General features: G+C 45.7%; 1 protein-coding gene across 1 annotated transcript; it reads left to right on the forward strand.

The window, feature by feature from the left end:
* The first annotated feature begins 5,251 nt into the window (after window positions 1-5,251).
* PAX9 (paired box 9) lies at window positions 5,252-25,469 on the forward strand. Its single transcript, XM_070358759.1, has 5 exons — window positions 5,252-5,495; window positions 9,623-10,016; window positions 10,757-11,383; window positions 14,305-14,447; window positions 23,511-25,469. Exons 2-5 carry the CDS (start codon window positions 10,013-10,015, stop codon window positions 23,763-23,765), a joined length of 1,029 nt encoding a protein of 342 aa, XP_070214860.1. The 5' UTR covers window positions 5,252-5,495; window positions 9,623-10,012; the 3' UTR covers window positions 23,766-25,469.
* The last annotated feature ends 54 nt before the right edge of the window (window positions 25,470-25,523 follow it).

The following is a 25,523-nucleotide window of genomic DNA, read 5'->3' on the forward strand; positions in this document are numbered from 1 at the left end:
AAAGTATATTTTTTGTTTACCTTCATTGAAGGAGGACAATTTAGAGAAGACTCTGGAAGTCATAATTCATATGTAACTTAGCAATGTTTGAACTTCCAGCACAGAATTTAAACGACACATCTTTCTACTGTATATTCTCTTGGGGAAAAGATGGATACACACTTTCAGTTCTAAAATAAATATTGAAGAAACGATACATACTCACACAGGTTACCATTTGAGGACTTCATTTTATATCAGAGTTGAAGAAACGTAGAGAGCTAGTTTTGAATGATAAAACTCTCTGGATTGAGTATCTGGGAGATCTGAGAGGTATGTAGATACTTGAAGCTTTTCTCTCTGTTGTTTTGAGTTGGCTTTTTGTTACCTACAAGTTGGTTTGCTTTCTTTAATCTTTAAATCCGTTTATTAACACATGCTGTGCAGCACTTACACCTACCAAGTAAGCACTGAAACCTACTGCCATGAAACATTCAGATTACAAATGGAAAATCTACCCAGTTAAGTACCACACTCTCCTTTAAACACAGCAGTGGCAGTGTTTGGTTGACCTTTCAGGGAAGGCTTGTAAAAGTACCCTGTATTAGAAAGCCTGCACAACAAAGGTGAGTTAATCCAGCTAAAAGAATTTTAACTTTTTATTTCCTGACTTTCAGGGGTTTAAATTTTTAGCCTTAAACTGTCATTATTGAAGGCTTTTTTACATTGAGTAATGGAATCACTATTTCTCCCCCCACTGAAAGGGGTATCTCCATGCAGCTAGGCAGAATGTACTCCCAAAAGGAACTATGCAGGGATTGCTCAACCAATAAAAACTCCCAAGGGAATTTATGCTGTCAGCTCACCAGAACATCTAGTTCACACCTCTGGTCCTGCAGGAAGGGGTTGGGGGCTTTTTAAAGGTCCCTTATTGCCATGACCTTGGCTTTCTATCCTTCTAAGAAGTGGCTTCCAGCCCAGCCACTGTCATGGGCTCACTTCTTGATCCTACAGAAAACGGAACCCACCTGTTCTCCCAACCTTCTACACCCGTCCATCATGAATGGCAGCTGCACTCCTGAAGCCTTCACATCACAGCATTTCTGGTGTTAATCCCGGGTTGGTGCAGTCCTCTCCCCTGCCCGCCAGACTCCTAGATGCTGGATGTGATTCAGCAACAGAACCAAAATTGTAATGCCTTTATAGGTCAGACAGAAATAACACAAAATCGTAGGGATTGGGATAAAATACAGTGGGTTGGCATTATCTGAAAACTTTTTTATTTGCCTAAATTCTCCCCTCATTTATTTCTCCTTTGTTTCTCCTATGCCCATCCTTACTAATTGTAATAATTTTTGTTAAAGTCTCTACCAAAAAAGTGATTTTTATTAAGTGCACTACCAAAATACATCTGCATAAGATAGGTGCTTAAACATCTTTGCACACATTTTAAAATGTGTGAGTAGCTTTTAAATGTGCAAGTTCCTTAACAGCATTTAAAAAAAACCTTCATTGTTTTTCACATTTGCACATAGGATACTTGTGTACAACAACACTTACTTGGGTTTTCTTGAAAAAAATTTGGACTAATTTATATGAATTTTAAAATGTATCATTTGAATGAAAACGTCAATCATATAAAGGTAGTAGTTCCCTACCCCCTTCTCTTCTCAGAAAAAAAATCTTTTGTTTACAAAGATGCACGATGTTTTATCTCTTAGCTTAGAAAAGAGGAGCTTTTGAGAGGTTACCTTTATTTCTTTTTTAGCTTTCTCTTCCTTAGCCTCTAGGTACTCACCGAAAACTACGTTGTTAGATCGCTCCTCAATTTCCCAAGAACTACTCTGCAGTCCTGTCTGCAGAGAGGTGGTTACCCTCCCTTCTCCCACAAAACTGGTCTCAAATGCTACTGCCATAGGGGAGGAGGTGAGAAGCCGGGTCTTTTCGCTGATCGTGGTGAGGGTAGAGTGTTTAGACTGACTGGACTCTAGACTGGCAAAGGGAGGAAGCGAGAGAGCGCCCGGATGCTGCAAACAGCCTTCGAGTCGAGGAGCCTACCTGAGCCTATCCAGTGGGGAGGACCCAGCACAGCCAGGAAGATTTGCGGTGTAGGACCTTCGTGCCCCACGCTGAAGATTTGCTGAAATACCGGGTCTTGCCGCAGGAATAGGCTCCTGGCCTGTAGAGCTCTGGTGATCCTAGCAAAGACAGATCCTAGTGTGGATTGCAATTTCTTTCCAAAACCTGAAAGCACCAGCTAGGGATTTCGCAGACCAGGTCTGTGGCTGGGAGGCGTCCACCCTGTCCGTCTCCCCCCCGCCCCCCGGCCCCGCGCGTCTAATCCCCACTCAAGGGACAAAGGCAGAGGCAATTATGTGAGGGCCACAGCTAGAAAGCGTTTCCCCAAACTAGTAAAAAATGACCCCTGCCCATGACAACGTGGGGGCTTTCTCTTCTGGTTACCACCTTTCCTAATGTGCGCTAAAATCCTTCTATCATGATCATTTTTATGAATTGATTTATTTCTCCACTCTATCTAAGATGACGAAAAGAGTTGAGCCGGACTCCAAGATGCACTCCAGAGCAAGGAAAATCTAATTATAACCCGAACTCCCGCGAGCGAGCGAGAAGAGCTGCCACGTCTGTTTTCCACGCACTTGGGCCCAACTAGTTAATTACGAGTTCTAATTTTATTGCATCTCAGCTCCTCCCGGTTTTCCCCACTATAGTGGTCTTTAAAAGAAACACCTACAGGGACACGACAGAATAAATTCCCAGGAAAGACGAGCGTGGATTTCTCTGCCTGTAGATAGATTTGAGAGCGCACGGGGAACCAGATGGGAGCATCCTGGCAGCCGGGGAACGAATCCCAGGGAAGGGCAGCTCTTTTCCCATTCTTCTGGACCTCGCTGTGCCCGTCTCTCTGCGGTTCCGCCCGGGCGGTCCCCGGGGACGCCGCGAATTCCCGCGGTCGCTGCTGTTTCCGCCTCCAAACCCTGCTTTAGCCTGGGCCGGAGGCAGGGGTGGGGAACAGAGTACGCATCAAGCCTGATCCCGGTCTCCCGCTCTCGCCCGGTCAGTCTCGACCTCCTCGGCCGGCGCGGGGTCGGTGCCCACAGAGAGGAGTCATCCATGCGGGTGCTCTTTCCCTCAGGCTCTCTGCGCCTGCGGGCTGGGACGGGTGTGTCTCCTTGAGGTCGTGGAGGGGGCAGACACCTACAGTAAACGGGCTTCTCTTGGGGCTTCGACGTGAACTGTCCCCGCAGAAGAGGGACATTCGGAGAGCGACGACACTGAGACACAGTGGGATTTATACACCGTGGGATCTCATTTAAGTGTCTTGTATGCTCTTATATAACCCAAGTCTCTGATTTCCCTGAAAAAAAGGAAAAGAAAAGAAAAAAAGAAAGACGGTAATACTGCCTTTGTAAGTTTATCGTGAATGCTTGGACGTTGGGAGCCCTGAACAAATAGTAAGATGGGTTGGGCAAGGGTGGTCCCAACACTCCCTTTTTGAGGCGCGGAGTCGTTTGCAGTTTCAGGCTCTCCTGCCCAAGTGCACGGACAGTTCACAGCCCAGGACCCCGAGTACCTCCTGGGGAAGGCAAGAGGATCCAGCCCGAACCGTGCAAGATGGGCTCTCGGTGAATCATGACAAGAGTGATGCTCAGGATTGCCTTGGACCATGATGGGGAAAGGTACGGAGGTTTGGAACTCAGTGAAGAGTTGAGGGTGGAGGAGGAATTGGAAGGGAGAACTAGAATTTTCGGGCTATGACAGTTTCGTGGATTTTCAACCTTGCCCAATCGTGGTAAAAATTGCGCGAGCGCAATCAAATTTGCACCTGTAGGTGGCGCTATGATGAGGCGACTGTCTGCAGAAAGGTAGCCAGGGACTCAAAGAAAGCCGGAATTTTTTCGTGAACCCGACCCTAACTTTCTCCTCTTAAACCCGGATTCCTGTTTTCGGAGAGAGAATGCGAGGACAGTGTCGCATGAGTCTTCGTTCTCGAGTTCAGCGCGGGGCTGATCAGTGGTAGAATTAGGTTGGAGAAGGCGACAGGTTGGAAATCCCGCATCTCGACTGCGCGGCTCCAGGCAGTCCCATCACCCTGTCCATTGCCTGGGTGTGAGGACTCACGGAGCTGCGCGGGATCCGAGGCGATTCGTGCGGACACTGTGCCAACTGCAACCTCCCCCGCACCGCACCCCCCACCCCGCCCCCAGCATCGAGAGGACCGAGAAGTGAGCGAGTCGGGGTTCTCTGCATCCCTGAAAACAAGAGGAACTCAGATGCTTAGCACCAAGGCTGGCCCGTACATTGATTGCAGTCCTTTGAAGCCAGCAGGCAACTCCAACCACGCTGCGTTCAACAAAACCTGGACCCTGGTGGGGGACCCGGAGGGTTTCTTTGTGCTTGAGATCCAAAACCTAGGCTTACAGGCACGGCCTGGTTCTCGTTTATCTTTTCTAGGGACCTTTAGGCCAATCGGGTCTTCAGTAGGAGGCAGCCCCACTGCCTTCTTTAAGACCCCCAAAGCCTGTTCTTCCCACAGGCAGCAACAATTCTCTTTAGCCAGCGCTGCTCAAGGCTGTAAGCTCGGACAGTGTCCTTGTCACCGAGCTCTGTGGCTTCTACAGATGCTTCGAACCAGGCAGGTCGAAGAGTCCCTTGGGCAGGACGCTCAGCCCGGCGTCTCTGCTGGACTCCGCCCTGCTCTTGCCCCTAGCCGGGATCCGATCCTTGATCGCACTTGCCACTATGCAGCCAAGAGTTTTGCCCCTTGCCCCCCAAATGTGTTATCTTTCATTTGTGGATTTAATAAACAAATATAACCATATCACATGGGGGCAACGCGCCGTCCTTCTGAAAACAATTCCGCCGTTGAAAACTGAAAAATGGGTGTAATTTGCGTTCAGAAAGTGATGTTGGGGTCACAGCAATTTCCCGGGCCGTTATTTATTTTTACTTTAAAGTCTTTAGGGAAGGTTTGCTTATATACCCGGGAACTTTCCAATGCGAGGGCACCAGCAATCCCGCTTGCCTTCAAAGCGGGGGGAAGGGGGGTGGAGAACAATTACTGAGTGACGCTAATGTGGGGAAACTGAAAAGAAATGTCGATTGTTTTTATTGTAACAGAAGGAGTGTGCAAACAGAAAAACCAACCCCGGGTGATCGGAAACAGGCAGGCGGAGAATTAAAAGCGGGTTTCAGGCGGCAACAAGCCCCTCCCCTGCCCTCGGAAGGAGAAAGCGGGTGAGGAGCGCTCGCAGCCCCAGGGCGGATCCCACGGCCAGCGGCGGGATTTCCGCGCTCCCGCAGGACCCCGTGGGCTGCTGCCCACTGGGGAAAAGGTCTCGAACCGTGAGCACCAGCAGCCGGAAGGCAGCGAGAACGCAGGGAGACCTTAGAGACTTTCGGAGAATTTTCCAGGTTCCTCTTGGGGGCCCCAGCGGCCTCTACTTGGGCTGGTGCGTCCGGATGCGTCCGCAGCCCGGCGAAGTACAGGCTGGCAGGTCAGTGCCTGGACACCCCCTCCCCTCACCACCACCACTACCACCACCACCACTACCCTGGCCTGGCTGAGGCTGAGCGCCCGGGCAGGCGGTCTCTCCCACACCCCCTGGCTCTTCTCTCTAGCCGCTGCCTCCGACCCCGCCCGCGGTCCCCGGCGCAGATAGGGTCCAGCCCGCGGCCCTGGGTGGACCCTCCCTCTCCTTAGGCACCGGGTGCGCTTCCGGCTGCCACGTGCGGCAGCAGACACTGGGAGGTCCAGTGGGCGGAGGGGCGGCCGCTGACCCCACCAGGCCGAAACGTAGCATCGGGCCGATCCGGGTTGGAACCCGCGGCCCGGGCGTTGGCAGCGCAGTTTGGCGAGGACCGCAGAAGTCCGGCCTCCTTTTCTCTCTACGAGGCGTGCAATCCTTCACTTACCAGGAAGAGGAGCTTCCGTGGGGGAACAGGATCGGAGATCTTGCCTTTACCGTATTCTCCCTCAGACGACTGGAAGAAGTAACTGTGTTTTGAAAACCCATCCCCGAGCTCAGACTCCGGCTGCTTTCGATCCCCGAAACTCCCCTGGGCAGGGCGAGAGGCGGCAGTCGTTGCCTGGGCCTCACTCTCGGTCCTGTCTTTTCCCGACAGAGGGGCAAGTTGGAGGAATCTGCTCCTTAACATTCTCGTCGGCAACTCTAGTCTCCCTAAAAGCGCCTGAGAATAGCAGGACCCCTCTCCCGCGTATACACACACCCCTCTCAACCCACCTTCGCGCTCCCGTCCCATCTGCGGTCGTCGCTGACCTGCAGGACCGGGAAGCAGGCGCGAGGCGGAGCCGCCCGGGACGTCGGTCCGTGTTGGAGAGCCGGGGGGTCCCCACTCCCCGCACAGCCTGTGGCGCCTGGGTCCGGGGGCGGCCTCTGAAGGAGCCAGATTCCAGTTCCTTCCCCGCATCTCTTCCCAGACCCCGCTGGTGCCAGGAGGGGCACGCCCCAGGTGATCGCCCGAAGCACTGGGACCGCTGACAGATTTATGAAGATTTTACGGCATCTGGCCGAGGCCCGCAAGGGCAGGGAAGGAGTCCAGAAAAAGGGGCGCGCTAAGTTCCCCAGCCGCGCGCCGGGACCCGGCCGTCTCTGAAGTCCCCGGGCCCCGACTCCCCTCGGGCCCGTGCACAGGTCTGTCCCCGCCAGTGTAGAGCGTACGGAGTCTCTCCACCCCTTGAAGCCCCCTCCTTCACAAGCTCGTGTCCAGCCAGCTTCCAGTCTCCCACTGAGTAAATATTTACCCGGAGGACGGGTCGCTCCTCCGAGAACTAGACAGAGCCCTTGGAAGGGCTTTTGGCTTCTTCCCGGCCTATGTCAGCTGCAGGACTTACTTGTGTTTTGGTCTTAAATTTCTTTAGCTAAAATTCTTCCGATCTCTGTGTGATCTCCTGGGTTCGGAGGGGGCAGTAACCAGGGGGCGCTGACCTCAACTGACCCTTCCTTTTTCTCTGCATCCCTACACTCACCATCAGTCGAGGCTTATTGGCCCTTACTGTTTCTCTCTTTCTCCCCGCCCCACACCACCAACCCCCCTTTTCCGCTTTAGGTCACTGTCTCTCGCCGGGTCTCAGGCTACCTGGCCACAGTGCTCAGTGTGCGTCCGGGCAGGGAGGTGGCGGGGGAGAGTCTGCATCAGCCCCTTCATCTAGGGTTGGGCGCCTCTGTCTGTCCCCTGAAGCTTCGACTCCTCTAGCCCCCGGAGCCCCGGCCTCAGGTTGCCGCTGAGAATTAGTGCTCCCGAACAAGATCCTTCTCTCGCTCTCGGGAATGCGCTGAGCTGAGAGTGCCGAAGACCCGCACTCGCCAGCGTTAGAGGGCCTGTTGGGCCGAAAGAGACGCGGAGCAGGGGGCCGAGACCGCGTGCGACCACAGGTGGAAGTGGAGAGGCAGCAGCAAACCTGTTGGCGTGTGTGTCAGTCGCTCAGTCGTGTCCGACTCTTTGCGACTTCATGGACTGTAGCCCGCCAAGCTCCTCTGTCCGGAGAATTCTCCAGGCAAGAATACTGTCGTGGGTTGCCATTTTATTCTCCAGGGGATCTTCCTGACCCAGGGATCGAACCCAGGCCTGTCGCATTGTGAGCAGATTCTTCATCATCTGAGCCACCAGGGAAGCCCAAATCGGTTGAAGAGTCCGGGGAAATATGAGGAAACTGAGGGATTTGGGGGCGAACGAGAGGGTGTTGTGTGTGAGGTCCTCCTAGCCAGAGCAAAAAAACAATACGAGTTCTGGATCACTCCAGGCTGGTGCTGCAGAACTGCTAAAGCCCTCACAGAGCTGTGAAGAAGCACCCCGAGGCACGGGATCTTGGCCAGTTAGAAGGCGATCGGCCTTTTATCAACATTACAGCCCAGAAAAGTCCGAGAAGCCCTCGCTGGACTGGGCATAGAGTCTGCGCAGGGGACGCTACTTAGTGTGTGTTAGTGAGAGGGAAGAGGGGTCAGAGGATCTCTGGATCAAGATGCCCAGCACGTTCATTCCTTCGCACAAGCCTAAGGCAAAATCGTATGCTCCCCTCAGATGTCGCAGACTCAAATTGCCCCAACAGCAATTAGCTGCTTTTCAAATTTGGGATCCACAAAGGCCCTCCGAGTTGTAGAATTCCTGTATTACATGTAGATGCCATGTAACAGGTATTGGGGGATCAGACCCTGGTGAAATCGCTGTCAAGTCAAACTTGGAGATTTTAAACAATTGAAACAAAAACAACAACCGCAAAGGCAGACAAGTTCAAGTATGTCTAGTTGTGGGACTTTCCACAAGAAGCTGGTTGTAAAGAATTAAGGATGTTTGACTTTACTGTTCCTTTATCTTTCAAATCCTTCATACCTGTACATTTCAACTTAGAATGCACCCCTGCTATGGAAGTGTGAGGATCTGGAGACGACTGCTCATTTCAAAAAGCACAGCTGATCATGAGTTTTCCTGGGCTCTTGTCACTTACTGGCCTAGACTGGGGCCCAGTCAGCTTCCTTATGTGTAAACCAGAGCCCATCCCTCAGGACTGAAACTTTTGCGCACCAGAAGGAGGTAACGTTATGATTGTCAAGAGGCAGTGTCAATAGCCTCGACCCTGAAGCAGGGCAAACTCCCAGGTTCATTAAAAATGTTTCCCGCCTTGCTTTTAATTTTAATTCGCATTCTCCATAACCCATACTCAAAATGTGAATAACTTTGACCGCTAAAAAGACTACTGTACACTTTACATTAGACTTAGCGTGAATTAGAAAGGTAGGCTTAACTGCAGGGCCTCTGGCAGCTAGTGAGAAGATGTGGGAATCACATACATGTGCAGGTTCGGTGTTCACGGTCTTAGGAACGAGTCTGTTTCATATTTAAACACAAGCCCTTTGCAGTGATTCACTGGTGGGGGAAAACCGGCGAACGTCGTTGGCACCAAGGGCCAGCGAACCAGCAACATGGCTGAGCTCTCCAGCGCACTGGGTTCCGCAGAGAGTGAGTGCCCCGTGCCTGTCAATGGTTGAAGTTGGCTATGCGCTCGCTGTAGTCGCGTGTAATTACGTTCCTGATTGGAGCCTAGGCTAATGTTTGACCCCGCGTTCCTGGATGAAATCTCTAGAGACTGTTGTGGGGAGTTAGTCACGAGGCGAGGAGATTGGTGTCCACTTGGAGGTAACAGTGGCCTCCATCTCTGGCTCCTGCTCGTGTTTAGTCGCTCAGTTTCGTGTCCGACTCTTTGCGACCCTTTGGCTAGGTCTCCCCTATTCTCATCTCTCCAATGGGCCTACCTTCTCACACCTGCGCTCTGGTCTCTCGGCGTAGGATGTAGTGCTGTAAGATCCGCTGGTAACAGACATCCTCTCTTGACAACCTCTTGAAGCTTGCCTGACAGGCTATTCTAAGAACCCTCACCATGGCCACCATCAAAGACGGTGGCGCTCACCTCCCACCTAGAGTTTTAACTTAAATTCTGAGATGTCTGCCTTCCCCCCAGAGAAGCCTTCTCGGCCCCTTCTCCCTTCAAGTCTCTCGTATTCAGACCAAAAGCTTTCGTTTGCTTATTCAGCATTTTTAAGAGCCTGATTTTGCTGTTTGCGCTGCCCCTGGGAAGGTGTCAAACACCTCTTTTCATTGTATTTAGTCACCCAGGTGCAGAGCGAGATTGAGAGAGACAGCGGAAGAACTTTCCCGGACTGTGCTGTCGCTCAACGGGCCAAACCAATCATCACGCAGGTTGCCTCCGGGCCCTCCTCTTTGGGGGCGTGCCCCTAGTGAGTGATAGACGGAGCCGCCCGGCCCCGCTCAGCCCAGCCCACGTTGCTGCTTAGATTGAAATGCAGAACTCAAGCCTCTTTCAGCGGGGCACAGACTTCCTTTTACTCCTTCCTTTTGCACTCTCGCCGCCTCCTCCGGGGGAGAAGCGGAGGCACCGGCGGCCCGGGGCAGCAGCACGACGGGCCACTAAGGCCACACGAAGAGTTTCTTTCTGGGAGCGCGGAACTGGGGCCCGGTTGGTGTACTGCTCGGAGCAATGGGTGAGTGGCGGCAGGGTACGCTGTCAGAGCCGGGAAAGGAGGGAGGGAGCGAGCGGGCGAGGGAGGGAGGGAGGGCGCGCACCACTGAGCGCTCACACTCTCCTTATTGACTTTGCTCATGTTCCTACAAGTTGTAGGAACACGCTAAGGGTCAGCGGCTCGCAGCAGTTCAGTCTGAACGCTGGCTACTGGGTTGCTGCTGTTGATGCCATTTTTTGATTTCAAGACTAGGGAGCGGTGGCATCAGCAAGCCCCGCGCCCCGGTGGCGGACCAAATTTTGTTTCGCGTACACAGGGTACAAAAGCCAACCAAGAAAAAAAAAGACTAGACTTTGTCTAATTGCGCAGGTCCCTAGGCGGGGCGCTGGGGATCAAGGGGGAGCGGCCCAAGGACATTAGCGCCGAGTGGGTGAGAAGGAGCCGCTTTGTAGGCGTCAAGACCGACTTCCTCGCCTGCTTCGGAGGCTTCTGAACACTCGGAGAGGCCCTGCGTCTCACCACTTTATTTGCTTGTATCGGCCGCAGGCACTGCGGTAATGAGGGAGGAGGGTCTGACTCAACCCCGGTGATTTGAGGCCGTTCCTCAAGGCTCGGGGACCGTATGGTTTGGTGAAAGCCCGGGTCCTTAGTCCCAGGCGGGTGCCTCCGCCTTGCCCCCTGACGCGCGCGGAGGCCGAGTGGCAAGCGGTTGTCCCAAACTGTGGGTGCGCGTCCCCGCGCGCCGTGTGTTCGTTTTGCAGAGCCAGCCTTTGGGGAGGTAAACCAGTTGGGAGGAGTATTCGTGAACGGGAGGCCGCTGCCCAACGCCATCCGGCTTCGCATAGTGGAGCTGGCCCAACTGGGCATCCGACCGTGTGACATCAGCCGCCAGCTACGGGTCTCGCACGGCTGCGTCAGCAAGATCCTGGCGCGCTACAATGAGACAGGCTCGATCTTGCCAGGAGCCATTGGGGGCAGCAAGCCTCGGGTCACCACCCCCACCGTGGTGAAGCACATCCGGACCTACAAGCAGAGAGACCCCGGCATCTTCGCCTGGGAGATACGGGACCGCCTACTGGCGGACGGCGTGTGTGACAAGTACAACGTGCCCTCGGTGAGCTCCATCAGCCGCATACTGCGCAACAAGATCGGCAACTTGGCCCAACAGGGCCATTACGACTCCTACAAGCAGCACCAACCGGCGCCTCAGCCGGCGCTACCCTATAACCACATCTACTCGTACCCCAGCCCCATCACGGCGGCCGCCGCTAAGGTGCCCACGCCGCCGGGGGTGCCCGCCATCCCCGGCTCAGTGGCCATGCCGCGCACCTGGCCCTCTTCGCACTCCGTCACGGACATCCTGGGCATTCGCTCCATCACCGACCAAGGTAAGGGCACGGGGCCGGATATGGGATTGTGCAGAGCTTCCCTCCTCAACCTCTCTGGGGTTACCGCATCTGCGTCTCCAGGGGCCCGCGTCTGTCCCACCACCTGAGACTTTTTCCTTTGGAAACGTCAAGAGTCCTCCCAGGGGGTGTCCTGATCTCATTAACGTGAAACTCATGCCCTTCGTTTCCTTGCCACACACAGTCTACTGCCTCATCTCAAACTACCAGACCCATAACATCCCCCATCCCCAACACATGGTTCGCATTTTCCACCCTCCCCCGCCTCTCGCGCAGCGGCAGCCTCGGACCAGCCTGCTCACTTGGAGAGCGCGGCCGGGGCCGGACTTGGGGAGCAGCCCGAGAGGCCCGAGCGGGCGTGGAGCTGCCGGCTGCAGACACGGCTTCGGGCGGCTTGTTTGGGGAGTCGGGGACTCTGTAGAAATTGCAGTATTCTTCTTGCATTCTGGCAATCAGACCAAATTTGCTCAGGCAGGAAGTTCAAATGTCACCTAATTGGTTTCATTCTTATGCTTCACTTCATTTTCCTCGGAAACGGAGGTCCCGAAGTTACTACTAGTAACTTGCATGTTAGAGCATTGCTCATTCTGGGACGAATTTTCTGCTTTATTTCTCTCTTTCTCCCGCTCTCCTCCTCCCCGCCACCGGACACTTTCTACCTTAACAGATTTTAGCACATATATATCCTAGGAAGTGGCACCAATCACCGCTAAAATGAAGGGAAAATGCACGGCGATTCCACGCTGTCCTCTCTTCTGTTCTTTGCCGTTTTCCCCGCGCCTGCCGCTTCCCTTTAGGGTCCGACAGTCCCAGGGAATTCTAGTGGACATCCCGTCCCTGCACGTTTTCAGTGGTGCCACCCCACCGTTCCTTTCCTTTCTCACCCTTGACCTTGCGTGTTGTGAATGTCTTATTCTGCTGCTTAGGATGATTCCCCGCGCCCTTATGCTCAGTCGGGCTTCCGCAGGAGACCCGAGTTTGTTTTCTTTTACTGCGTTGTTAAAACAGAATAAAACAAAACATAAAACAGCGTTAACTTCTTTCTCAGTAGGGAGAAAACAAAGTCAAAAATGCCCTAGACGCAGAATTTAAATAATACAGAGATAAAGAGCCTACCTTCTTAATTTCTCAGCCAAGACTTTAAAAAGAGCGGGGGGAAAAATTAAATAGGAAAAGGGGAAATAGTTCATTTAATTATTTCCTGCCTTTCTCAGTTGCCACCACATTGGCACAATTATCTTTTTAAATAATTAACCATAGCCCTGATTTCTCATCTTCTTGTTTTCTGACTGTGACTTTACAGGATCCTTCTAAGGGCCCAGTTTTGTCTTATTTGGAGCTGGCTGGAGTTTTAGTTGGAGAGAGTTTGCCCTTGATTTATAGGATAAACTGACCTCACTGACATTTAAAGGAAGCCCCTGTTCATGGGAAAGTGTGAGATCAGCAGAAATGGGGGCGCGCAGGGGGATCTCAATTTCTTAAGATAACTTCAGGCTTGTGCCCACCGATTGCCTTTTGTCTGGGAAGGCAGGGAAAGACTGGCAGTTCTGGGCCAAAATCCTATTTCCTGGTGCAAATTGGAGCACAATCTTAATTCTTTGGCGAGGGGGAGGCACAGTGAAAAAAGACTGACAGAGTTGAAAAGAAAACCTTTCTTCCCTAGGGAGCCTACAATCAGACCAAATGTCAGTCGGAAAAGTATTAGATTATGGAGAGAAGCAACTCTTCGTTCTACATATGGTTGATTCTGGGTGCCAGCTTTAAACAACCTGTTTTCTGACAAATCTATGAATATAAAATGATTATTTCTACCAATGATCTTTCCTCAAAATGATTGACCTGCTTTGAAGCTCAGTATCAGATGGAAGTGTTTTAAGATAGTAGTAGTAGCTTTGTCAAACTTCAGTCCTCCACCCATGGGTCCCAAAGACAAACTGCTCCTAGTTTTCAAATATCTTCTCTTTAAAATTGTACTTGCTCACTTAAAGATGCCGATGATTCAACATGCACACCTCTTGGTATTGTGGTAATCGGTTTACATCATATAATTTTCTTTGCGTCTCTATAAAGAGAATAAAGGATAGTTGACAGCTTTAGCTCTTTTCCAAAACACTTAATTCTACTTTAATTTTCCTAATCTTTTGTTTCATTGAAAAAGTAAACCTATGACCTTACCTCTGACACTGGTGGCACTTACAGTGGTAATTGTACTATTTGTTTTTGAGTCATATGCACATAACCTCAGTATTTAACGTGTAGAGATAGAGCGCGGAGGGTAGTCACACACCTATGCACTTCTGCTTTGCATGTATATTGTGGGCATCCTTTAGTCATTTGTTTGCAAAAGACTTTACAGGTCTTTTGTTCCATCTGTTGACTTAAGTACTAGATCCCCACAGCACAGTGAGCACTTCCTGGACGTTTCTGAGCGCCAGAACAGGCATAGTTAGGCCAGCATGACCCTTTCTCCCGCACCAGTCTCAGATTTTTGTCAACCCCCAGTCGACCCTGGGTTAGGACTGAGGAGAACAGCGCGTCCAGTTTCACGCGTTCTTTCCCCGATTTGAGAAAATTCGGGGGAAAATTTTCGGATTCCTTCCACTCGTTTCCCAGGGGAGCGACGACGGGAGGAGGTAATCAAAGGCCGTTGCGGGGGGGGGGGGCGGGGATGTCTTCCCGCGGGCGTGGGGCAGAGAGCGGGGAGAGGCCTACTCCGAGGCGTCACCTGGGCCGGGGCCTGGGCTGCCGGCCGGAGAGGTGGGCCCCGCGCCCCTGGGAGGCGGAGGGCAGGGGGCCGACCGAGGTCGCGGCCCTGGCGCTCGCGGGTCGCGGGTTCCGAGCGGGTCTCAGGAGGGGGCGCGCGGTCGGCCCTACAGCCTGACGGCCTCTCCTCCTCCCCTCAGGAGTGAGCGACAGCTCCCCCTACCACAGCCCCAAGGTGGAGGAGTGGAGCAGCCTGGGCCGCAGCAACTTCCCCGCCGCCGCCCCGCACGCGGTCAACGGGCTGGAGAAGGGGGCCTTGGAGCAGGAAGCCAAGTACGCGCAGGTGAGGAGGCGGGGGCCCCGCCGGGTGGGCCGCGGCGGTTTGGGCGACGGAGGCCCGGGCCCCTCTCGGAGCCTCGACCGAGGAGAAGCCCTGGCCACCTCCCCGTGACGGCCACGAGCCCCAGGCCAGGGCGGCGGGGCTGGGACAACGCCCAGACGCGCGAGGGCGGGGTGAGGCCTCGACCCCTCGGCTGGAGGCCCGGGGCGGCGGCCCTGGAAGCGCCTCGGGGCCTGTTGGCCAAACGGCTTGCGCCCCAGTCCTCTCCGCGGCTCGAGTCTGGGCTACAGTCACCTGGGACGGCGTCTCCGAGGGGCCAGGCGAGCGGCCGTGGGTTCCCAGCTGCGCGCGCGGCGAGCGGCCTGTACGCCCGAGGGCGCGGCGCCGCGGCTCCTCCCGCACGGACGGCCCGTGGCTCCCGGGGCACAGGCGCGTGTGGCGGGTCCCGCGACGGCGAGTAGAGGGCAGCCAGAGAAACTTCAGACAGTTCCCGCGCCCCGATTAAAGGTCACGTCGTCATCTCCCCAGGGAGGTTAGTGAGAAAACCTCAAATTATACGGACTGGCTGTCGACCGTTTAATTTTTCTTTCCCTCTGTCCCTCCCTCGACTTTCCAAAAGAAAACTTAAAGCACCCCGTGTTGTTGTTTTTTTTCTTTTCCTTGAGAAAAGCTAAACAACCATAACAACAAAAGCCCCAGAGTTTTGAGTCTAAATTCATCACCACGGTGGAGTCAGGAGTTCAAAGCTCTCAAAAAACCAAACAACAAAGCCGGACCTTCTTTGAACAGACCTAATGTAGGTTTGCAAATTTATTCATGCCAAACTCCTATTCCAGAGCCTCAAAATACTCAGTTTTCGTTTTATTATTTTGAAATCTTAAAACTTTAAATGTTTTCATATCTGTAAAAATCAGTTTTTTCCTCAGTGAAACTTGTAACTTTTATTCACTTGGAAAAAAAAATCCTAGTCTTTATTTTCTCTAACAAACACCATTTCCACTTTCTCTTCCCTCCTTTATTTTGTTAAAACAGAATCCCGTATATATTAGTAGCTCTCCCATGACAAATATCACAGAAAATAGCAGCAAGGAAGGAGGGTCCCTTTCCTGAATCTCTATTTGCAAAGCACGCGAACAAGAAATTACAAGAAAGTTTGTCACTACCTTCTGCAAAAAAGCAAGTAGTACAGAAGAGGCTTTATGTTCAGTGGCACCACTGCCACTTAAGCAAGTTATTTAACCTTTTAGAGTCTCTGTTTTTTCATTTATGAAGCACGGAAATAATAGGCCCAACCTCAAGCAGTGTGAAATTTCAATGTGATAATACAACCATGGGGCACATAGTAAGTCTTCATTAAATATTGCCTATGGATAGAAATGGCACTTAGAGATTGACTTAAAATCAAGCAGTTTTTTATTTTGTCACAATTTACTTTGATCAGGGAATACATAGTCAGAAAGTATCAAGGTATTTTGTTACAAACAATAGAGTGTCTATAAAGCACCTAGCATATAGAGTAGTAAGCATTTACTAGGTGCTCAGTAATGTTTATTAGGTCATCATTGCCTGAAATAACATTGTGAAGTACAGAGCTGAAAAAAAAAGTCTCCCACATAGAGTTGATGAACCTAGTTAATAAATAAAGCAGTGTCATAATCCAAGAATCTTTAGGGTTACTTTTATTTTTACTCTCTTGAATTATAGACCTAGTGTTTAATCTTGTTTAGAAATGGTTAGTTAATACACACACTTCAAAATGAAACCAATCAATCTAAAATAAAAATAGAACAGTGTTAAGTAATCTACTTTGTATTTTCTGAACTTAAAAATCCATTACATTTTATGCAGTGACTATCAAATCACTAAATTATCAGATTTATAAAAATGAGTAATTTAAACAAGTGGCCAATAAGTATTGTTCTAAATGCTTGAGAAAAAATTAAAATTTTTTGAAGAAAAAGACATTTGTATCAGACTTTCATTTGGAAAGTTCTTAATGGCAATCTGCTAACCTTCTGCATTGCCATGTTGTAAGATAATATAAATGATGTAAAATTTCAAAACTTGAAAAATTTCCATGCATAATTAAGTCAGCAGCTACTCTATCAAAATAGTGCTTAATGCTGAAGATGTGCTAAGTAGACACATATACTTAGAATGTATCATTTTGTGAGCAGTTTTGGAGTTTAGACATTAATTTCCTTGAGGGTAAAGTTATACATTAAAATTTGCTCATCAACAAACTTGGAAATGTAAGGTGTGTTGTGTGTGTGTGTATTCCATATATGTATATGCATTTCTCCTATAAATATTTGAAGGGTAATTTTATTTTTTAAGGTTATTTTTCAAAATGTTATCAGCATATGTATGTTTCTACAATCCTAGTATAAACTTGGGTAACACTTTTCTCTGTGTTATGAACAAAAATTGAAAGTCTTTGACAAAAAAAAAAAAATTCTTAAGATTTTTGCCCATAATACTTTTATGGTATTTATGGTTGTTATTAAATAGCGCACTATTATATGATCTCAGTTTCATTTTAGTTAATAAAGGAGGAAATTGAGAGTTCAGGATCATAGGACTTAGAGCATAATCCTTTGTCAGAATATACCTGTAAAATTACCAACAATTGATCATAGGTTTTATTGATTACTGTAATCTAGAGTTTCTGTTTTCAGCTTAAACTGCAAAGAAAGTTGCCCGATTGCTAGTAATTAGAACCTTATGCACACATCTATCTTGTTTTTAAAACATTAGAATATTCAAACTTGTACACATTACTGTTATACTGCAATTGATATTTTATAGTGCCATTCAGAAATCCTTATTGTCTATCTTTGAGGATAGAAGAAAAAGGATATTTATTTTTACTTTTTTCACCTACATTTAATGTTGGGCTCGAACTCTTTAATCTCATCTAACTCTCAATGACAATAATGTTTCTCTGGGTCCTAATGGCTGGTTCTTTTAAGTTGAAAATATAAAACTCTCTTGAATGCAACTGCATGGCAAAAAAAACCCAACAACAAACAAAACATATAGAGAAACATGAGGTTGGAATATATCTACCCTTTTATATGGTACTTAGTGAATTACTGCCTCATTCTTTTTAAAGAGTTCATAAGCAGTTGTATAGGTGTTGAAATTTTCTTTGTATTATTAGGCACACTTTCTCAAGAAAAAAAGAATATCTGGTACTCTGATTCAAGTAATCTGAATGGTGGATTTACAAGCTTTGAGTATCTTTATTTTGGGGTAGTGAAATCAACTCAGCAAGTTTAATATAAAATTAGCTACAAATTGAGATATCAGGAATGGAGAATAGTCTATAAATACTTGAACATAAGAAAAAGTTCAGAGTTAAATGAGATGTGAAAAGAGTTTAATTTGGAGACATAAATCTGAAATTCTTATGAAACATTGATTTGTACATTATATTTAAAATATAGTATTTCCTGAGTATAATTTTCTAGTGCATTATTTAACAGACTGTCCTTGTAGACATACTGTTCTTGTGAAAATATAAATGAAGTTGCCCTGGATTTTTCTTCATATTAAATAAAGTTATTTTGTGCTAAATTTATAATTTTATAGAGAATCAATTTCAGACAAATGTTAATAGTCTTTGAAATTCATATTATCTACTATGAAAAATATTCTTTGATCTGGCTAGTTTTTAACTGTGTTTTAAAATTAGTAATTATGTATTGGTAAAACATGTCATATGAAATACCAAAAAAAGCTATTTAAATTTTTTTCAAGGCTACATCAACTTTAATAACATTTTGGAAACATAAAATTTAGAAAAACATTTAAAATAGCAGCTTTCCATTACCTAGAGACAATTAGATATGCAATGTGATAACTAAATATAATTAAGATCCTTTTGGATGGATGTTGAAATCATATTTACAACTGTCATTTCATTTTGTCAGATTTATTTTACTAGGTTATTGCATAATGAATTAAGAAGGGTAGAATAGCAGCCAGAAAAATGACTTCACGCACACACAAAAAGAGAATCTTGTTTATTTTCAGATCTGAAGCTTTTTCTTGCTTATGATACCTAGGTGGAAATTCTAGGTGAAGCACAGCTGTGTGTGGCTGAACATACTTTATTATAAAGCCAGGGTAAACTCGTTTTATCGTAAGAGAAGGACCAGGTAGGGCTGATGAGTGGATGAAAGATTGTGGATTGAAGACTTGGCACTACTATTTGCATTTTCTTCAAGAAAGAAAACGTTGAGTAGACAACTCCCAGAGTTTGAGGAATTGTCTATAACCTCTAGTTGCCAGACAGTTGTCATACCAGTTTTTTTCATGGTCATGAGTGTTTGGAAACATACATTTCCCCTTTCTCTGGGGGCAGTGGTGGGGGGAGGGGGATACATGCAATGACCATAAATTAAATAATGAAAGAGCTAGGTTACAACTTTTATTTACCTTTTCAACAGCTTTACTCATTTTGCTTACTTAAAATGTAATGCTTATTCTGTGGTAAAGGGTGTCCAGTTTTTTTGTTTGTTTTGTTTTTTCTTGTTTTTAAAAAGCAAGAGCATCACATCTTTTGCTTTCAAAAGGCTGCACTAACTTAAGTATACAAGTGATTATGAAACACCTATAATGTGTCCCATTTTGTGGGGATGTGAGATGATTAAAGGCAAGACCCTGTCCTCAGACTGTTTACAGTCTAACTCTCTGCCAATACAGCTTCTCAACATAGTCATTTGAAAATCTTTTTAAAAACTGGCAAATCTGTGTAACATTTTAGAACGCAATGAAAAGTCATACTTTGATTCACTCTTGTGATAACCGTAACTAGACTACATTGCATATTAATGTATTTTTTTCCTGGACTCTTGTTTAATGTCAGTGGGATAAAATCTGTCTTTTTCTGGAAACATTCAACAAAACAAGGAACTTACTTTTTCCAGGGTATACAATTTGGTCTATTTTACTTTGTATTAGTAAATCTCATTCTCAAAATTAGGTTGAAGATAGTTTGCCTTAGGGAAGACCCTTGTACAGTTCTTTAGAGGAAAGGTTTCTCGTGGCTTCCATGGAAGATCCACATGATCCACATGAAAAGGGGTTTGATGGATTGAGGTCTTATTTATGGAATCTTTAGGTAAAGTCATTTTCAGAAATGAGATTTCCATTACATGCCCATTGCTGGGGTTTCATTTGGAAAATTTGTTTACTCTTCCCTGGGGATTCCATATGTTGGTCGATTTATAAATCATATTTACAATCCAATTAAATAGAGTAATTTAGCATGTTTGCTCCCATGATATTTATGGTGTACCTTTGGTAGTCTCTACTCAGCCTAACCAGCTTTTCAGATTAATTACATGCCCTTCACTGAAAACATTGAACAGATTTGGGAAGTTTAGTCATGTGCTCTTTTACTGGAAGGAATAAACAAACATCAGTGCTACCTGTAGTTGTTTTCCTTTATGGTGGAAAATTTTACTCTTTCAATTATTGCTTCATAAATAACAATTACTTTACCTGGTGGAGATTTATATCTTTTACTAATGTCATGTTTCAAAATTAATAGTGAGAAAATTGCTGTGTTTATTGGGTCACTAGAATGAATGGTGATGGTGGCAGGTACATTTTATTTAAAGCATATTTGTTCTCTCATCTTAATTATGCCGTTTAAAAGAAATTTTTAAATATGAACTTTAAAAGTAAAAAGGGAAATTAAGACAAAACTTTTTCACCCCAGATCTAGGTTATAATTTAACCTGAGTGAAAGCTAAGCGCTATTTCTATACTGTTTAAAGATTTGTTTTTTTTAAAGCAAATTCTTGAGCCTTCCCTTGCCTCCTTCTAATGATGAGGAGGTCAAACCTCTCCGAGGTTCCCTTCCCAACCTTCCTTTCTGCAGTAGAGCTGGGCCTGCATCACTAAAATGACTCTAAAAATATTGCAGATTTTAGAGAACTTTGAAATATTTAACATAAAAAATAAATTTGGTGCCTTAATATGGACAAATCTGGAAAGAATTATTAGTGTTTTTTTTTTTTTTTTACAGTTGATGAACAAATGTAGTTATGGAATAAATAAGGCACCTGATGGTAACCTGAGCTTAAATCCAATGTTTTGACTTCCCACAAATCCTAGGAGCATTATCTAAAATGAGATTCCACTCCAGCCTGGCTTCTTAGGAGAACATCTCTGGGTAAAAAGAAGTGGACCCACGTCAGGGATTGTAGACATTACATTTGAGGAGCTGAAGCGCCCCCAATAAAGGGGTAACATCAGTAAGCAATGGTTCTAGCAGCAAGGATGTAAGGAAAGGAAAGGGAAAAGGGGAATATGATAAAGCAAGTTTCACAGAGATCTGTAAAGTTGAATGATATATATGAAAAATATGAATGAAAAAATATATAAAGAAAAAAGAATGAGTAGGAAAAATTTAGCTGTGATGAAAAATAGAATTCACCAATACATTTTTTTCTGCTGTGTTGCTAAATAATATGTTGTTTCTGTATAATACTACATATCTAACCCATGTATTGGTCAAATGTTGAGCAAAAGTTTTCATTAGTTTTAAAGTAATTTTAACTATAACACTTTAGTCTTAACATTCTTATTTTATGATTCTTGGTGTATAAAATATTAATTAATGCTAGAATAGAAGAGACCAGATAAAGATGCAGACACCTTTCCATAATTGAGCTGGAGCAATTCCTTTCCAAACTAATTTCTTTTAGGTTATTGGGAAGATTCTAGATAATATCAGAAATATAATCTCTGTGCAATGCTAAATTTCTTCTGCAGGTTGCCAGTTCTTGATCTTCATACTCATTTGCTGAGAGAGCCTTAAAGTGTTTCTCCTTTGAGCTATTTTCTAATGAGCCATTCTCAGAAAGCAGGAAAAAGAGGGTTTTTTTTAGAAGTTAAGAAACAGAATTAGGGCCTAAGACTGAGTGTCAGGTTCTAGAAGAGGAAAGAATCTTTTACCAGAAAAGATGCTCTAGTTTGAAATGAAATCATATCTTTTAATTGTCCTGGAGAAACAGAGAATCCTGTATCAGAAGGGGTGATAACTTCTTTTAACACATGGCCATGGACTTGCTGATTGATTGACCTAAGGCAAATGGCTAAACTCCTTAATCTATATTCTCTTGTATAAAGAGGATAAGATTTCATTTATATTCAACAATGATGTGCAGTGGTTTCTTTCTTAAAAATCAGAACATCATCCTTTATAACACATTTTAGTTGCAATTAAACATAGAGTATTACTCATTGTAAATTATCTTGTAATTATTATAAACTCAGGTTAAAATGAGATACAGTTTATCAGTTCTAATTATTTGATAAAATATGTTGGGTATTTCTTAGTGCCTGAGACATAGGACAGATTCAGGAAACCTCAGTTTCCTTTCTTCTTCCCCATTTTTCAAAGAACAAGCACTCTGACAAGAAAACAGAACACGAGGTATGTGTTCTTACAGAACCAAATACATAAAGTTAGGCTTTATGGTGGCTCAGAGGGCTTCCCTGGTGGCTCAGAGGTTAAAGCGTCTGCCTCCAATGCGGGAGACTGGGGTTCGATCCCTGGGTCAGGAAGATCCCCTGGAGAAGGCAATGGCACCCCACTCTAGTATTCTTGCCTGGAGAATCCCATGGACGGAGAAGCCTGGTAGGCTACGGTCCACAGGGTCGCAAAGAGTCGGACACGACTGAGCGACTTCACTCACTCACTCACATAAAGTTAACTCCTCTACTTTTATTCTCATTTTGACAGAAATTCACAAGCAGTGTTAAATCACATCCATGTATATATTTTACTCCATGCATTATTCTACATTGAGAAAATAATTTTTGAGACCCCCACTGTTGCAATCTCATAGACATGGAAGTGAAAATAATAACCAAATGAATTACAGTAGAAAACAATTTCTATGTTGCTATTGAATTGGAAATAGAATCAAACATATGTCTGCTTTTCTTAGCTCTAAGGATTAATTTGTTTTATGAATTATATTTCTATTATTTACATTATATTTTCATTAGGAAATATGGTGATATGTTTATTTATTCAGATCACCACCCGGAAATAGCATTTTCCTTATTTCTAAACAATGTAGAAATTGAAGGGGGAAAATTAAGTTATTCGAAGAAGGGTGCTGAGTATTCATGCCAGAAATCAGGATTAGAAATCAGGGTGTTTTTGGTGTTGTTAATAGTAACGATACCAACAATAATTTATTGCATGCCAGGGTTTCTAGGCAGACTTGCCTGCCAGAGTTGCTGTGTTTTGTTTGCAAACTAAGATTTTACATTTAAATTCATTTCAAGAGATTTATCCATGTGGCTTCTAAAACTTCAGATCACAGAGCTGTAAAACTTTTGCAAGCAAATTTTCCAATTTCAAAACCATGCATATATAATCCTTTCATATTCTGATAGTTTCCTTTTTAATAAAATAACTCTGGAAAAAATACCCCCCTCATCTTCATTAAAAAACCCTTATAGACAAACTGCCTGATCTTTGCATGTCCTTTGTCCAACAGGCATTTTCAACATGATGTTTTAAAATATGGCCGTGTTTTATTCAACAAAGGTCATGCTCATTTTGAGTTTTTAAAATGACAGCCCACACTCTGCCCTTCTTTACTGGAAATGAAAGTACACCAACCAGGCCCTTCACAAAGATCTCAACAAAAGAGCCAAACAAAGCTGGAGTGTGGGGGAAAGCAACAGAGACAGACAGAGCTGAACGGATTCTAAGAGAACTTAATCACAATTAATTCTTTCCTCACCTTGTGTTTCCTTCCTATAATTCCAAGTAGCAAAAGCAAATACTGTGGATTTTCTGGTTTTAGCCTCCTCAAAATCTTTGTTGAAAAAATACATTTAAGTAGCAAGACTGAATGCATTTAGAATATAAACAGAGTCAAATCTAAAAAAAAAGAAATTAGAAGGTAGAGTCAGAATATTGTCAGTTACTACTCAGAACTAACATTCTGTGTTTTTCTAAGAACTGGTGAAATGTCAGCCACTCTAATGTGATTATTTTCACCTCTTCTCTTTTCCGACTCCTTTTAGGCACCAAACGGTCTCCCAGCTGTAAGCAGTTTTGTGTCAGCATCCAGCATGGCTCCTTATCCTACCCCGGCCCAAGTGTCGCCCTACATGACCTACAGCGCTGCTCCTTCTGGTTATGTTGCTGGACATGGGTGGCAACATGCCAGTGGCACCCCACTTTCCCCCCACAACTGTGACATTCCCGCATCGCTGGCGTTCAAGGGAATGCAGGCAGCCCGAGAAGGTAGCCACTCTGTCACAGCTTCCGCGCTCTGATGGGAGATTCTGTCTGCAGCAGCTTCGCCGTCTGCAGCAGCTTCGCCCGAGGAGTCTCCCTCTCAACACACCCTCCCCCTCTTCCCTGGTCTCGGATCCCACCCCTCTACTCTCCAATCCTTTTGCCGGAAAGCTGGCGTTATGGACTCACCTCCTTTGTGCTGATGACACTTAAATATTTCTCGCCATAACTTCTCTCTCACAGAAAACCTGACATGACTTTAGGATTTAAAAAACAGAAGCGATGTTTAGGATTGAATGAGACGTTCGTGTTGCCCACGCACTGTTTTTAACGTAGAAACCTGCACCCCTCAAAGGGCTTAAGGAACTTTTCAAACTAGTCTTTGGTAAAACCACATGTGTATATTTATTCTAAATCAACCTGAACTTCTGAGACGTGCAATTGTTGAGATTCTGCAAAATCAATAAAAGAAAATACATATAGAAAAAGTTATGCTACACCCTCTAATCAAATAAGGTAATAAAATAAGCCTTAATTCATCATTAGGAAACCAATCAATAATTGACTTGAGTGATCCTTTATTTTTAACAGATGACCTATTTTGTTGGAAAATACATGTATAACTTAAGCAATATCTGAGTTTAGCTCCTCTGGTGTTTTGACTTGGTTCCAAATACAATAATGTTTATATTTTCTATTAGTTTGTAAATACGGACTCTGGATGGTGCATTTGTGTTTTCATTCCATGGGATAACCCCCTCCCTACTCCCCCCGCTTCTCTTTTTTTTTCCTTTTCTTTTTGCAAAGGTGACTTTCCGGCAACATCTTTGTCTCTGGTGGTGGGCTGCTCAGGCTCCTGGGCCTGGACTCGCCCCAGATTTTGTGTGTGCAGTGAAGGCTTCGACATCTCATGAAGGACATTTTCTTTCTACAACAGAGGACTCAAAAATACAGATAAAACAAGCCAGTCTCCCATTTTGTATCCCAAACAACACACATGCCAAGCATATCAAGACAGGAGGGTGGAAATATCTGAACGAGGCTCTAAAGGAAGTCACTTAGAAACTTAAGTTCAATGTGAAATGCTTCGCAAAGACACTTAAAATGAACTTTATGTTAAAGAAAACCACTGTGAAACTAAATTGTACTGTTATTGTTGGCTTACCTGTGTGTTCAGCAATCGCAGCCCAAAATTACATTGTAATTTAAAGAAAATGGAAAATTCTGCTCTAATGAATGTAAAAATGGCTTGCTGTGAAGTTTACATTGTTGTACAGAAGCATGTGTCTCGTGTAGGTAAACTGGTGATGGTTTTAGAAATACAGATGCTATTTAATTTTTAAAAATTCCCTTTATTCATTTCTGGAGCTACAGGACATGGTTTAACTGATGGATCTTTTGAAACCAGTCTTTTCACTTTAATGTTAATAATAGAACTGAGGGGGGTATATGTTTGTGTGTGTGTGAGAGAGAGCATGTGATTTGTGATTATGTTTCGTATTTTAAAACAACTGATTTTCTTGGGAAAAAATCTACAGTTTTAATCTCTTCTGTTTAGAAAGTTCTTCCTGCTTGGCAATATAGGCTTGAAAATACGTTTTTAAAATGTTGGTACAATTCATCTATTGGAAAATTAATATATTGTGGGGCTTTTTTTTTTGGTGTTGATTCTGTGCAATAACTAACAGAGCCCATCACTAGATATGGATGTTAGGTGGTTTTGATTTCTTCCTGTCTGGGCTGTGCACAGCCCACGGGGCAATCCACTTCTGTCACTTTGGTTTCATGGCCTCATT

This window comes from Bos mutus, chromosome 21, assembly GCF_027580195.1.
Source record: "Bos mutus isolate GX-2022 chromosome 21, NWIPB_WYAK_1.1, whole genome shotgun sequence".
In the NCBI taxonomy this organism is placed as follows: Eukaryota; Metazoa; Chordata; class Mammalia; order Artiodactyla; family Bovidae; genus Bos; species Bos mutus.